Raw genomic sequence first — 13,062 nt, forward strand, 5'->3', positions numbered from 1 at the left:
TAGTCTTCCTCTGCTGGTCTCTCTCATTCTGTTCTTCCCAACGTGTTCTCTTTCCTCTGTACATTTAACCTTCTAAAGCAAAAGTCACATCCTCTTTCCTTTCATAGAGTAACACCTTTGCTCTTCCTCAGTCGGCATGCACCTTTCTACATTACCACCTCTCGGTTTATTTACATCACCATCCTGTGCAGTGCATGTGATTCTCACGTTTGTCCCCTTCGCCACCTCCCCTCTTGAATTTCATACATTCACTCGGGCCCAGACGACTTCTTGGCCTCAGTGTATTCGTGCATTAAATGGGAGCGATGAGAACACAGGCCTCATGGGGGAGCTTGGGGGATTAAATAAGATCCATAATTAAGCCTTCAGTAAATGTTACAGGAGATGATAATTACAGCCCACAGTTAATATCCGTCTGTCCTTTCAAAGAAGTTATGTTTCTTGTTTAAGCAATGCATGGACTCTGCCACGTTATAAAAGTTGTAAATGCAAGATCAGAATATGGGCATATAGTCGTTACAACTGACCAGTAAGTTGGTGTTTGTTTCTGTTTTCATGCCTCTTTTTCTTGTTTTTCCCCAGGTTTTGAAAGTTGTAGTAATGGTGTGATCTCAAATAAAGCACATCAATCCTATTGCCATAGTAAACACCAGTCATCCAACTTGAATGTACCAGAACTGAACAGTATAAACATGTCACGATCACAGCAAGTTAATAACTTCACCAGGTGTGTGGTCTCCCTAGCTTTTACATTACTATAAGCAGCCTAATTATTAGCGTCGTCATTTTTAATCATTTGGAGAACTTGAATTAGATCGTCCATAGGGGGTGTGGGTGCTCCCAGGTCCTCAGAGAACAAAAGGGTGAGGAGTGAGTCCCAAACTCTCTGGGATCCCGGGGGCCGGCAGCCTCTTTTCCTCTGCTCCTTCGTCGTGCTCCGCATCACCTTTTCCCTCTGCCGGGCTGTAAGCATACACACCGGACTCCTTGCCTCTGGGCTTCCTGTGGGCAGCGGCCTGTACATGTGGTCACGTTAATGCTGTGCCTGTATTTCCAGGTTAAGTCCCAGTCGTTCATTTACTCTCTAGAAGTAACGTAGGGTACGTTTACAACCGTCTTTTTCTCTCTGTGTGGGTTTTTTTGTGTAGATGTGCATCAGGTTTTCTGAATTCCAGGTAACTAACTTGACAAAGAATCTTTTTTGAAAGCCTGACTTTAGGGGGCGGGGGTTGCTTGTAGCAGCAGAGGGACCTTCGGCCACTTAGTAAGCGTACCATGAGCCCAGTGCGAGGACCCGTCGGATGTCAGACATTCTGCCGGGCCTGGTCTCCGGCTTCAGAGAGCTGGGAGAGAAGAGATGTGTGTGTCACCGTCCTGTCACATATATTCGGGTTGAGTATTCACGAACCTCGAGGTTCATGAAATGTAATCGTTTGAATACGAGTTCTTACGAAATCAGCCCGCCCAGATCATCCAGCATCTGAATTCACTTTGGTTCAGGACTAGTGGCATGATAAAAAAATAATACACGTGAAAAATGATGTGTAGATTTCATCAACTTGAGGTTGGTTTGGTCTTACAACATGAATTGTTTGGTCACATCCCATCTGGGGGGGAATAATGTTCATCAGTGCAAAACTTTCTCACTGAAGGAGAAAGGGTGGGATCTGACTTTTGACATGGGAAATAGGATTCTGGAGAAAGGCGTATGTGTGAGAATCAGTACTGCAAATCAGGGGAGTAATGAGAGTATCAAGATGATCTGTCCCAAGCGCCAGCCTGCCGAAGTAATGGCTTGTGATGTATACAGGTCATAATGGCGGTCCACAAAAGTGGTGGGAGAAGAGTAGGAAAAAACGCCGTCTTGTACGGAGGAGATTCGGGTTGTCTTTCACGGTAGAAATGACAGTGGAAAGTAGGTTAGAGGACTGTGTCGTGCTGAAAATTCCGTATGGAATATGGGTGTGTGCGTGCGTATGTGCTTTATATATAGCACGTTAGCACTTTGTTCTTGGTAGAGGCTTCTGCCATTGTTTGTGGCAGGACTGGGGGCAATTCGGGCAGTTTGTGGGTTTTTGTCTGAAATACGTCCTCATGGCAAAGAAGTCGCTAAAGAGACCTGTTGTTACCTGCGTTCAGGGAAGCAAGCTCACCGGAAGGGTTTGGCGACAGCATCTTCTGTGTGCCGTTCGGACGAAGAAAGTGAGCTTGTGAAGTGCCCGGAACCGTTACACGGTAGCAGTTACTTTGCAGTTGCTGAAGGCTTTCCTTACAGCCCTACTGCGAAGTAGCGAGGGTGGTACTAACTATTAAAACATTGTACCAAAACCAGAAAAGTAAATGGAGAGCCAAAACCAGAGAAGTAAATGATATTTTGTTGTCAACAGTACACGTCAATAATTTGTGGCTAGTAAGTTGCAGAACAGTGACTGCGTCCCAGGATTGTCCCAGGATTCCTGACTTCCAGTCGTGTGCTTTTTCTGTTATACAGCACCCCCCTCCCCTGCTGCCCCATCTGCAACACTGCTCCCTCCGCCCTCCCTCCTCCCCTCCTCTCAGCCGGCTGTAAAACTGAGTTCACTTGTCACTGTCCAGGATGATTTCCTTGTTACATCCCCACCAAAGGTGGTGGCTCCCTCCCAGTGGGTCCTCTGTTGGCCCCTGGAGGGCGGAGGCCGTCTCATTGTAACCTTAGTCCGCAACACACAATGTGGGCTCAGAGGCTCTTAAGTGTGTGTTGAATGAAAGAATCCCTCCCAAATACCGAATTGAATTGTCAAAAAAAACAAAACAAAACAAAACAAAACACTAGTGTTAGTATATTAAGATCACTAAGAGCTATGATCTCAACAATTTTCATTACATTAAACGTTATTTTTTAAAGTTTGATTTTTCTTCTCATTGTCAAAGCTCATCAAGATACAGTCAGCGAGCTTTTCTGCCTGATGGAGTCATCCTGGGCCCTTGCCCCCTTCTTCCTAGATCTGTGTCTTTTTGCCTTACACGTCTCACCGATGGAAGCAGTGCTCTCACACGCACACACTTAAACTCACGCACTCACCCCGAGGTGCTACCAGCGGTTACCTCTGGTGGTGTGTGTGCAGAGCGCGTTTTGCTTGTCTGCGTTCGGTGTGGTTTTTTTCCTACGAATGAATATAGGTTGCTTTTTTAATGGGAAAAGTGCATTTGCATTTAAATATTTCCTACACTGTCGTCACGTGTTCCTTCTGGGCCGTATAATCCCTGCCTGGATCTTCACTGGAGAAGTCTTCAAGAGGAGGCGTTTGTCGTTCGTAGAGCAAGTGCACGCGCCCACAAGTTCAGTGTGTGTCCAGACACAGTTACTGGCACGGGGCTGTTCTTCAGTAAATGTGACCTGAGGGCAAATGAGGAGCAACCTAAACACCCAAAATCACATTTTTATTTTATTTTATTTTATTTTATTATTTTTTTTTTTTTTTAATTTTTTTTTTAACATTTTATTTATTTTTGAGACAGGGTGAGACAGAGCATGAACAGGGGAGGGTCAGAGAGAGGGAGACACAGAATCTGAAACAGGCTCCGGGCTGTCAGCACAGAGCCCGAGCCCGACGCGGGGCTCAAACTCACAGACCGTGAGATCGTGACCTGAGCCGAAGTCGGCCGCTCAACCGACTGAGCCACCCAGGCGCCCCAAAATCACATTTTTAAAATGAGGATTTAGCAGTGCTTTTTAGATTCTGTAGCCAGCGAGAAAGCCTGCAAGAGAAAAATCGTGGTGGGGGCTGGCTGGGGTGTGAGAGGGCGAGCCAGAGTGGTCTTCCAGATCACCGTTCACCTTGGTGGGAGGCTGTGTTTCTGAGTGGTGAGGACGGATGCCACCCCGTCCAGGCCATTTAAAGAAAACCTCGTTCTAGAAGGGATGAAGATGAGGGCACGAGAAAGGTGAAGTGGGATCGGGGAATGGTTTGTTTCGACGGGGTAGTTTTCCCCCTTTTTGCCCTGACTGCTCGAAATGCGTGCGGTGTAAGGCTGGGGCACCCGGGGGCAAGAGCTGATGAACACAGAACCAAGTGCAGATCTGACCTGGAAACACGGTGAGACGTATGTGAAAAGGAGTTTGTCCATACGGATATAGAGTCAGGAAGCCGCTGCATTTTAGGACGTACGCTGTTTTCCTCCTTCCAGGAGTACGACTTTGTTGCGAGTCGGCTACCTACTGGCTTTGAAGACATTCAGGATAGAACCAAATACCTTGTTTTTGCAGACTGCTGTTGCCCTATGAAGTCAGTCTATGAGGAGGCTAGGAGTAGGAATTTATTTTAAACTACGCTGCGAGGATGTGATTTCTAAAGTTAGGTGTTTCTTCTTTATTTCCAGTAATGATGTGGATATGGAGACAGAGCACTACTCCAATGGGGTTGGAGAGACTTCATCCAACGGCTTCCTAAATGGTAGCTCTAAACATGACCACGAAATGGAAGACTGTGACACCGAAATGGGTCTGCAGTGATATTTCTTACGTTTTTAATAAAAAATGGTGACTACAAGGTTATGCTTTTACTTGTATTGATTCACAGCTGATGAGCATAAATCACGTTTAGTGATGTATGTGCCATGGGATTTGGCAAGAGCACATATCCCGTAAACCGCCTCGTGAGCGCGGGCTGCTGCAGGGCGCGGTGCTTTCCAGTGCCTTCTGAAGTTAAGTTCCAGCCGGTTTTCTGTGCCGGGCTGTCTTCGGCTCAACTTGGTGCTGGCGTTGATGCAGCCGTACTCTTACTAGCGTTAACTGTCTTTTAGGACACTTGGGGTTGGGGAAATGAACGTTTTTACACTGGCTTCAGTATAGCCAGTGAAGGCCAGATGGGTACAGCTGATTTTATAAATTCGAATCAGTTTCTTAAGCTCATTTCATGTGAATATCTGTGACTACGCATAGTTCAGTGCCTGGCACATAGTAGGTGCTTCAGTACGACCCCCCCCCTTCCCTCTCCCTCCCCCAGGCCCCCCCAAAATTATGTGGCTGAAAGGTACATTAGCACGCATAGTTTTGTTTTGTTGGTAACTTGCATAGTAAATTGTACCATAATGTTAAACCATCAGCAAACTTTCCCATCGATTGGAGAATGAAAATGATTGGAGCTTAAAAATTCTTTTTTGCCTGAATTCGACGGCAACATTAGATTTCTGAGTATTTGGGAGTTAAAGGGTCCTTATTGAGGACTGTTGTTGAGGATTATGTGTTCAGTGTAAAATCCATTTTTCCAGCAAGGGGTATAGTTGAGAAGGCAGCCTAGTTTTCTTCTATCAGATACCAGCACCCTCAACCTTCAGAGTATAATCAGAGCATGGTGATTGAGAGTTCTGGAGCCAGATGGCCTGGATTTGAATTCTGCAACTGCCATTTACAAGCTGTGTGACCTTGCTCAAGTTACTTAAGAGCACAGTGCCTCAGTTTCTTCATCTGTAAAACGGGTGTGGTAATAATAGCAACCGCCTCATAGGCCACTGTGAAGCTTAAATGGGCTAATTTGTGAAAAGCTAGTAGGCATAAAGGAAGTGCTTAGTAAATGTTAAGGATCGTCATCGTTAGTAATTTATATGTTATTAGGGGTTCATACAGTTACGTTATTGATCAGTGGTTATTGTCAACCAAGATATATACTAAGCAATTATTTTCTCAAAGTGTGTATTTAATCCTGCGATTCCCTGGTGTCTTCTGTGTTTTTATTGGAGTCATTTAGCTTTTCACCTGGAGGAGTCCTTTTTTTCCATCTCTGCTCTGTGTCAGTCAGAGTAGCTGGAGTGGCAGTGCTGTTTTCTCCTTAATGCTGCTTAATGTAGTTTTAGAGAATTGTGCTTAACTTCTTCTACACTTTTCCCTGATATACCAGGGGCATCCTAAATGGAGGCGATTTCGACGGACTTTGACCTGCGTGCTGGAGAGTAGAGCCTAGATTCTTGAGACCTAGATAAAGTATACCTTTTAGCTGCAATGTTTCCTATTAAGTGAAAAAGAAAACCGCATATTTAAATAAACTATTAGGTAGTAATTACTAAATGAAACGTACAAAATGTTGTAAGCAACTGATGTTCATTTCTCCCTGGCACTCCATTTAATAAGAAAGTAAAATACTCGTTTGTTTTGCTTACAGAAGTTGATTCGAGTCAGTTAAGACGCCAGTTGTGTGGAGGAAGTCAAGCCGCCATAGAAAGAATGATTCACTTTGGAAGAGAGCTACAAGCCATGAGCGAACAGCTGAGGAGAGAATGTGGCAAGAACACAGCAAATAAAAAAATGTTGAAGGTAGATTTGTTTGTCCTTGAAAAACTATTGATGTGTCAGAGGAACTAAAATTTAATTTTGTAAAGCACTGAGCGCTAGGAATTCTTGTTGGGCTTCAGGTAAAAAGAATGGATTCCGGGCACCTGGGTGGCTCAGCTAAGCATCCGACTCTTTATCTCAGCTCAGCTCTTGATCTCAGGGTCGTGAGTTCAAGCCCCGCGTCGGACTCTGTGCTGGGCATGAAGGCTACTTAAAAGAATGAATCAGTAAAGGTAGGGGAGTCAATCCCAGTTCTGCCGCCTGTCAGCGTTTTATGCCCTTTGTCGACTTACTGTAATTTTCTTAGCTGTAAAATTGGCAGACTTATTAGGAGACATGCGAGTTTGCTGATAAAACTATAAGTTTGCGATATTTTTATTTCCATAAACGTTGCTCAGGGCTGCAGCAGATTGAACGTGTACTACGTGGCTTCCATTTTGACAGTGATGGCTGAGGCACTTTCACAACCCCAGATAGATAAAATACATTTTCAGATCTCTTCTGGATTGATGCGCGTGACAGGCGGTAAGATGGCTAGGACTTCAGCGGTTTAGTACGGTGGTCACAAGTTTGCGTGTCAGTTGCGGATGGAGTTCTGCCCTCCCTTAAGTCGCCGTTGCTGTTAGTTGTAGAGATGTTAAGACTCCAAGAGGGTTTTTTTTCGTACTCGCGTAAGTCCCAACAGCCCTGTAAGTCTATGACACGTTGACCTAGCTGTTGCATTTTTTTTGTAATCCTGCGTCAGCTTGGGCTCAAAGGTGATTCGTTAGCAACATTTTCTCCTGCGTGTTTAAGAGGAGAGACGCGTGTGCTGTGGCCCTGAGACCGATGCTGGGGTGCAGTGGCAGGAGCAAGGCTTCTGCCAGCCCTTCCTGACCCAAACTGAGCCTCAGCGCCACAGTCAGCACCACCTAGCAGCACCAAACGCGGCCTAAAAGCGGCCAAAACTCAAACAGGTACCTGCACCGGAGCCTCCGTACGGTGCCTGTGTAGACGGAACACCACCTGCTCAGCCTAGGATGGTGGGCGAAGGAGCCACCCACGTACATCGCCAGTTACGGCGTGCGGTCTTGTAGCGTCGGGGGCTGCGCCGGGAGCAGCGGTGTATTTGCCCTGCGCGGTACTTCACCCGCTGGATCGCACAACTGCGGTTTCTGGTGGCGACCCTGAGCTATCCAAAAAAAAAAAAAAAAAAAAAGGAAGTTAATTATGATTCTTATGCTAAATAAAATTGGTGGAATATGTAATTTAAACAGTTTTTCATTTAAAATGTCAAATCGCTTGGTGGGACCGCAAACTGGTGCAGCCACTGTGAAAACGGTTTGGAGATCTCCCAAAAAATTAAAAATAGAATTACCATATGATTCAGTAATTCCACTCCTGGGTATTTACCCAAAGAATATGAAAACAGTAATTCTAAAAGATCCATGCACCCCTGTGTTTATAGCAGCAGCATTGTCTACAACAGCCAAATTAGGGAAGCAGCCCGTGTCCACCGACCGGTGAATGGATAAAGAAGTGGGAGAGAGAGAGAGAGAGAGAGAGAGAGAGAGAGAGAGAGACACACACACACACACACACACACACACACACACACACACACACGAATGTTACTCAGCCGTAAAAAAGAACGAAATCTTGCCATTTGTGACAACACGGATGGACTTCGTATTCTGCTAAGTGAAATAAGTTGGAGAAAGACAAATACCACACAATTTCACACATATGTGGAATTTAAGAAATAAAGAAAACTGGCCAGAAAAAGACTCTTAACTCTAGAGAACACACTGCTGGTTGCCAGAGGGGAGGCGGCTGGGGAATGGGTGAAACAGGTGATGGGGATCAAGGAGCGCACTTGTGAGGAGCGCTGGGTAATGTGTAGAATTGTTGAATCACCATATTGTGCACCTGAAACTATTCTAATGCCGTGTGTTAATTATACTGAAGTTTAAAAAAAACAACAATAAATTAAAGCCAGACACTGATATATTAGGAATGTGGCTGCCCACGTTTGCCCTATAAGGTGAAGAATTCCTTGAGGTCAGACTAGGTCTTTACTTAACTCCGCCCCCTTTAAATATATCCAGTGCGCATGGCGCCTCGCTATTCATGAATGTTTATCAAGAGTTTCGTTTATATGGGTTCTGTTTATTGATACTTACCATACTAGAAATTAAAACAAATGATTAATCTCCTGACCAATAATCCTGGATCCACTGAATATTTTTACGAAAAATAACTTCCAGAAACTTTGGAAGAATGGCATCGCTTTACATTTGCCAGGCTTAATGGAGGGGAAGTTGGATTCTCGTCCCTACCTGTGCACTCGATGTGCTGTGCTGTCGCTGTCACTGGCCCCGTGGCCCCTGGAAACCCCGCTGTGTGGCCGGGAGAGAATGAGAGTGAGGGTGAGGCGAGGGAGGGTTTTCTCAGTTTTATTACGAAAACAGTGTTGACGTTCCGGGACCTCCTGCAAGGATCTTAGATTGAACCCAGTGTTTCTGGACTGTACTTTGAGAACTGCTGTTTTAGGGGATATTTGGGGATACGGAATGTTTCTAAGAATTCATGTGCTTTTTTACGCTAGGTCATCTCGACTGTTTTCTTGTTAAAACTTTATGCTAATTGTGCATGATGAAGGAATGTGATTTATGTAGTGCCTTTCAGAATGTAAGATTTCACTTAATCAGCTTACTGTCTTTGATGCTGATGTGCGTAAGCTGAGAAAATGGCATTGATGTGGCCTCTTCTCAAAGATAGTCCTTGATTATATATTGAATTATGTGAAGACGTAATTCATCTTCCTCATCTAAAGAGTGTGGATGGCTTTGATTTTGCACTTCTGACTTCTAAGCACATGCCAACTACTACTTTAAGAGACTTTCTTAATATTCTGAACTCCTTCCTTCCCATTCCCCAAACTTATCTTGATCCACGTGGGGACAAGATGACTGACTGATCCAAGTTACAAGTCCCCGAAGAACAGCTGGAGGATTTGAGGACAACATGAAGAGGTGGTTTTTTTTTTTGTCATCGTTGAGAAGGTTTAGAAATCATCCCCTTTCATTTTTCATTTCAGGGCACGTGTGATTGTAGTGGGTAATTTTTATCTTTAATTTTGTGTGGATCCGCGTAAGCATCTGAATCACACAGGCATCTGTAGAGAGAAAGATTCCTTTAAATGTGAAGCTAAGAGTTCCCTAAATGCTTTACTGTATTCTGCGTCCCAGGGTCCTGGGGAGCAGGCCTCGTGCAGAGCCTGGGGTGGCCCGTGTGCGGTAAAAATGGGTGGAAGGGGCAGGGCGTCCTGCAGCGCCCGTTTCCCTTGACCTTTCCCAGTTCTCTGTCTTCCTTTCCTCTTCTCCTGTTCTCTGTTCCTCACCTCCCTACGCCGGCCAGTGGCTTGTCAGACAGCTACCGGAGTTTGTTCAGGAGCTGCGTCCTGAGGCTCTGGCCGGAGGGACCGTGGGGTCGCACACGAAGCAGCAGGCCGGCTGGCAATTGAAACCAAAACAGAACGACTTAAGACCAGCCCTGTTTAGAGACTGCTGCAGATTTTAAGCCAACTACAAGTACAGTTTGAGAATCCTACCTGAATGACATCACGTTTGCCTCAGAAGTTATTCCCACTGAGATCTGTTTTTTTTTAAGTGACAAGTAACCCACGATCCCACGCCTCAGAGTTTTAGTTTTGTGCCTTAAATCCCCCGTGTGTATATTTCACATAGTAAGCATAGCATTTTGTGGTGTTGTCATTGTCCTAAAAATGTACTCCCAGTTTCTGTGCATTCGTTCTTTTTAAATGGCTACATGCTACTCTCTTGAGTTGCTGTGTCAGTTCATTTAAGCGTTGCTTTATTCAATTTTTTGCTTTTATTCAGATGCTTTAGTGAATGCCTTTATACATGCGTCTTTGTTCCTTAAAATTACAACACGGGATAGAGTCCTGGAAAGAGAATGATTGAGTCAAAGCTTGGGATTATTGTGGCTTTTCCTATATATTGCTATACTGTTTTCTAGAAACCTTCCCCCAGCTTACAGCAGTAGTAAAGGAAAGTGCCAGAAGTACTCCTGTGTTAGTCTGCTTTAGTGACTTCAAGCTCAGACCTTAAAATCGCTTGTTTGCATTTCTTTGGTCACCACCGTCAGTTAGGTTTTACTGCAGGATTTAAAACATTAATGTTGCTGCCCTGATTTCACTCCCTTTGAAAAGGAAAAGTTGTAGATATTCAGGGAACCTGGTGGCATAAGCCTTTTTTTTTCTTCTTGTTCTTCTTCTTTTAAGGTTTTATTAGTTTTCTTGCTTATAGCTTCACCTGACTTCCAAGCCTGTTCCATTGTGCTGCGGTGGGATCCTGCTGAAGTCAAGTCTTACCCACATCAGTCCTCCATTTAAAACTCCGTTGTCGTATCGGAAAAAAAAAATTTAAGCCTTTGGGGACATTTTAGGATCTAACCCCCCTTACCTCTGGCTCCGTCCGTGCCTTTCTTTCTCTCAGCCTGTTTCCACGTACTTTGGGTCTCTCTGGGACTGTGACGCGTGACACAAAATACTGCATGTTCATAAGCAGTACCCTGTCCATTGTTTATTTACATGTCTGACTTCGCCGTAAGACCGCGTGGGTTCTTGGCACAATGACTAGGTCCTGGTGATTGCTCTCTGTGTCCTCAGGGTCTGGCAGCTGTGTGCAATAATACTCCATTGTTTTGAAAATATTAGAGCTAAATTTTAGACTTTCTTCATCTTGATATTTAGATTGGCGGTTAAAAGAAGCTGCATCTTACTAAAAGAGGTTCTGTACTAACTGTGTGCCCTTAAGCTCTCACTGCCTCGGTTTGCTTCTCTGTAAGATGGGCATAACAGTATCCGTCTCCTAAGGTTATTGTGAGGATAAAATGAGATTCTCCACGTTAGGGCTCGAAACACTGCTTCACCCGGTATTAGTGCACGATAAATTATTACCATCGTTATCTTCTTTTCCGTGAGGTTTTGGTGAAATACTAGAAGAAGGTGTTGACAGAAGAACGGTCTGCCTTGAGATCTGGGACCGCAACCTTTCTCGTTTTTGGTTGCGTGTCCGGATGTATAGACCCAAGAGGACGGTTTTGTGCTTAGAGGTTTTTAGGTACCAGTTGTTCCTTGAACACTTCTTCGGTATACTTCAGGTAGCTGTCTGTAGCATGGGGATGGTACCTCACTAGGTGGCTGTGGGGTCAGTTAAGTCTTGAGCGAAGATCAGTGACTAGAGTTAGCTTCCCAGGATACAGGACGTTAATACTCTTTCCATCATAAATTCGGATGGCGGGGGTGGGGGAGCCAGGAAATAGAACGGGGTGGCTCGGTGCGATGCACTGGAAGAAGCAGGTCCTGTGATGGGCGGGTGTGTGAAGCTGCTTCCCTGTTCCCAGCGTCTGTGAGTAGCTGCAGGGGACTCAAAATAGTGTAAGAAAGAAATTTTCCTTTCAGAGACCTTTCATTATAAAAACTGGGGCGAGCCGTCTACCACCCATGAAATATTCAGCAGCGGAAGGAAGACCGTGGACCGGCCGCACGCGTTTTCTTTGAGAGGCACGTGTATTCCCCGCCCGGTAGCCTCAGGCCGCGCGGCCCCGGCTGTGTGGACAGCCCTCCTCCGGGCTCCCCGGTGTGCAGGCCGCGTGGGGTGAGAAAGGGCCAGAGCACAGCTGACCGGCAAGCCCGGCCTCCGCGGCCGCTCTGAGCAGCGGTGAGTTGAGCGGGGGAACGTCCATCCGGGCAGCTGGACCTGGGATCCTTTCCTTCAGAAAGTCCAGTCTCCCACGTGTCCGTAATCCGCGTTTTGAGAGTGGCACTGTCCTACGTAGGCCTTCTGAATCGGGAAGGCGTCCTGTCATTCGCCTCTCTCGGGAACACCGCCCCGGATTAGGGCATGGACTGTGGGCAAAAGAGGTCGACCTCCTGTACCGAGAGGTTAGAACGAACGGACGCTGCCAGTGTCCCGGAGCGGTTAGTGCTTACTGACTGGGAGTCACTGACTGAGAAGACCGCGTGTCCGTCCCTTTAGGAAGGGTGGCTCGAGGATGGTTGGAACTACTGAATGTTCCTGAAGGGCAGCCAGTTTACCTTGTTGGTCCTGAGTTTGAGAAAATGACATCCAGGGAGATGGATCTCGGCCCCACATCTGTTTAAGAAAATAAATCGGCTGTGTCCTTCTAATGTCAGATTCATACCAGTGGTGATAAATTATAGAGCATCTGAATGTTTTTGTCTTCCTCTTTAATCAGCGCGTTCCACCAGAATTCAGTTTTGCCGTTGTGTATGTGTTGTAGGGATGGGGGAAGATTCAGATTCAGATTGGCTGTTTACAGTAAAGAAGGAAGACCCATTAGGCTTTGTTGTATAATCTTGTTAAAAATATATATATATAGCCTCATCATCATTGGGGTAAATGGGTTTGAGTGTTACCGTAGTCTTGTGCCGGGAAGCTGTGTATTTTACTCGTCTCTCAACTTTGTAGCCGTGGGGAGGACGGTAGCTGAAGCGTTTGAATTAAAAACCAAACTGCCGTGTTTTCAACAGGATGCGTTCAGTTTACTCGCTTACTCGGATCCTTGGAACAGCCCGGTTGGAAATCAGCTCGACCCAATTCAGAGAGAACCTGTGTGCTCAGCCCTTAACAGTGCAATACTAGGTGAGTGAAGCGTCACCGCAGCCAGAGTGTCTGCATATTTGAGACGGGATTCGTAGTTTGGTAAAATCTTCATGTAGAAACCAT

At 45.6% G+C, this 13,062-nt stretch overlaps 1 protein-coding gene across 1 annotated transcript in view; it reads left to right on the top strand.

Moving 5' to 3' along the window:
• The window catches only part of RANBP9 (RAN binding protein 9), a 90,936-nt gene that overhangs the window by 73,622 nt on the left and 4,252 nt on the right, over window positions 1-13,062 (top strand). The window contains exons 10-13 of the mRNA XM_047858830.1: window positions 583-727; window positions 4,360-4,481; window positions 6,138-6,289; window positions 12,867-12,978. Of these exons, the coding sequence (XP_047714786.1) occupies window positions 583-727; window positions 4,360-4,481; window positions 6,138-6,289; window positions 12,867-12,978 (531 nt within the window). The remainder of the gene's footprint in view (window positions 1-582; window positions 728-4,359; window positions 4,482-6,137; window positions 6,290-12,866; window positions 12,979-13,062) is intronic.

Source organism: Prionailurus viverrinus, chromosome B2 (assembly GCF_022837055.1).
Source record: "Prionailurus viverrinus isolate Anna chromosome B2, UM_Priviv_1.0, whole genome shotgun sequence".
Taxonomy (NCBI): domain Eukaryota; kingdom Metazoa; phylum Chordata; class Mammalia; order Carnivora; family Felidae; genus Prionailurus; species Prionailurus viverrinus.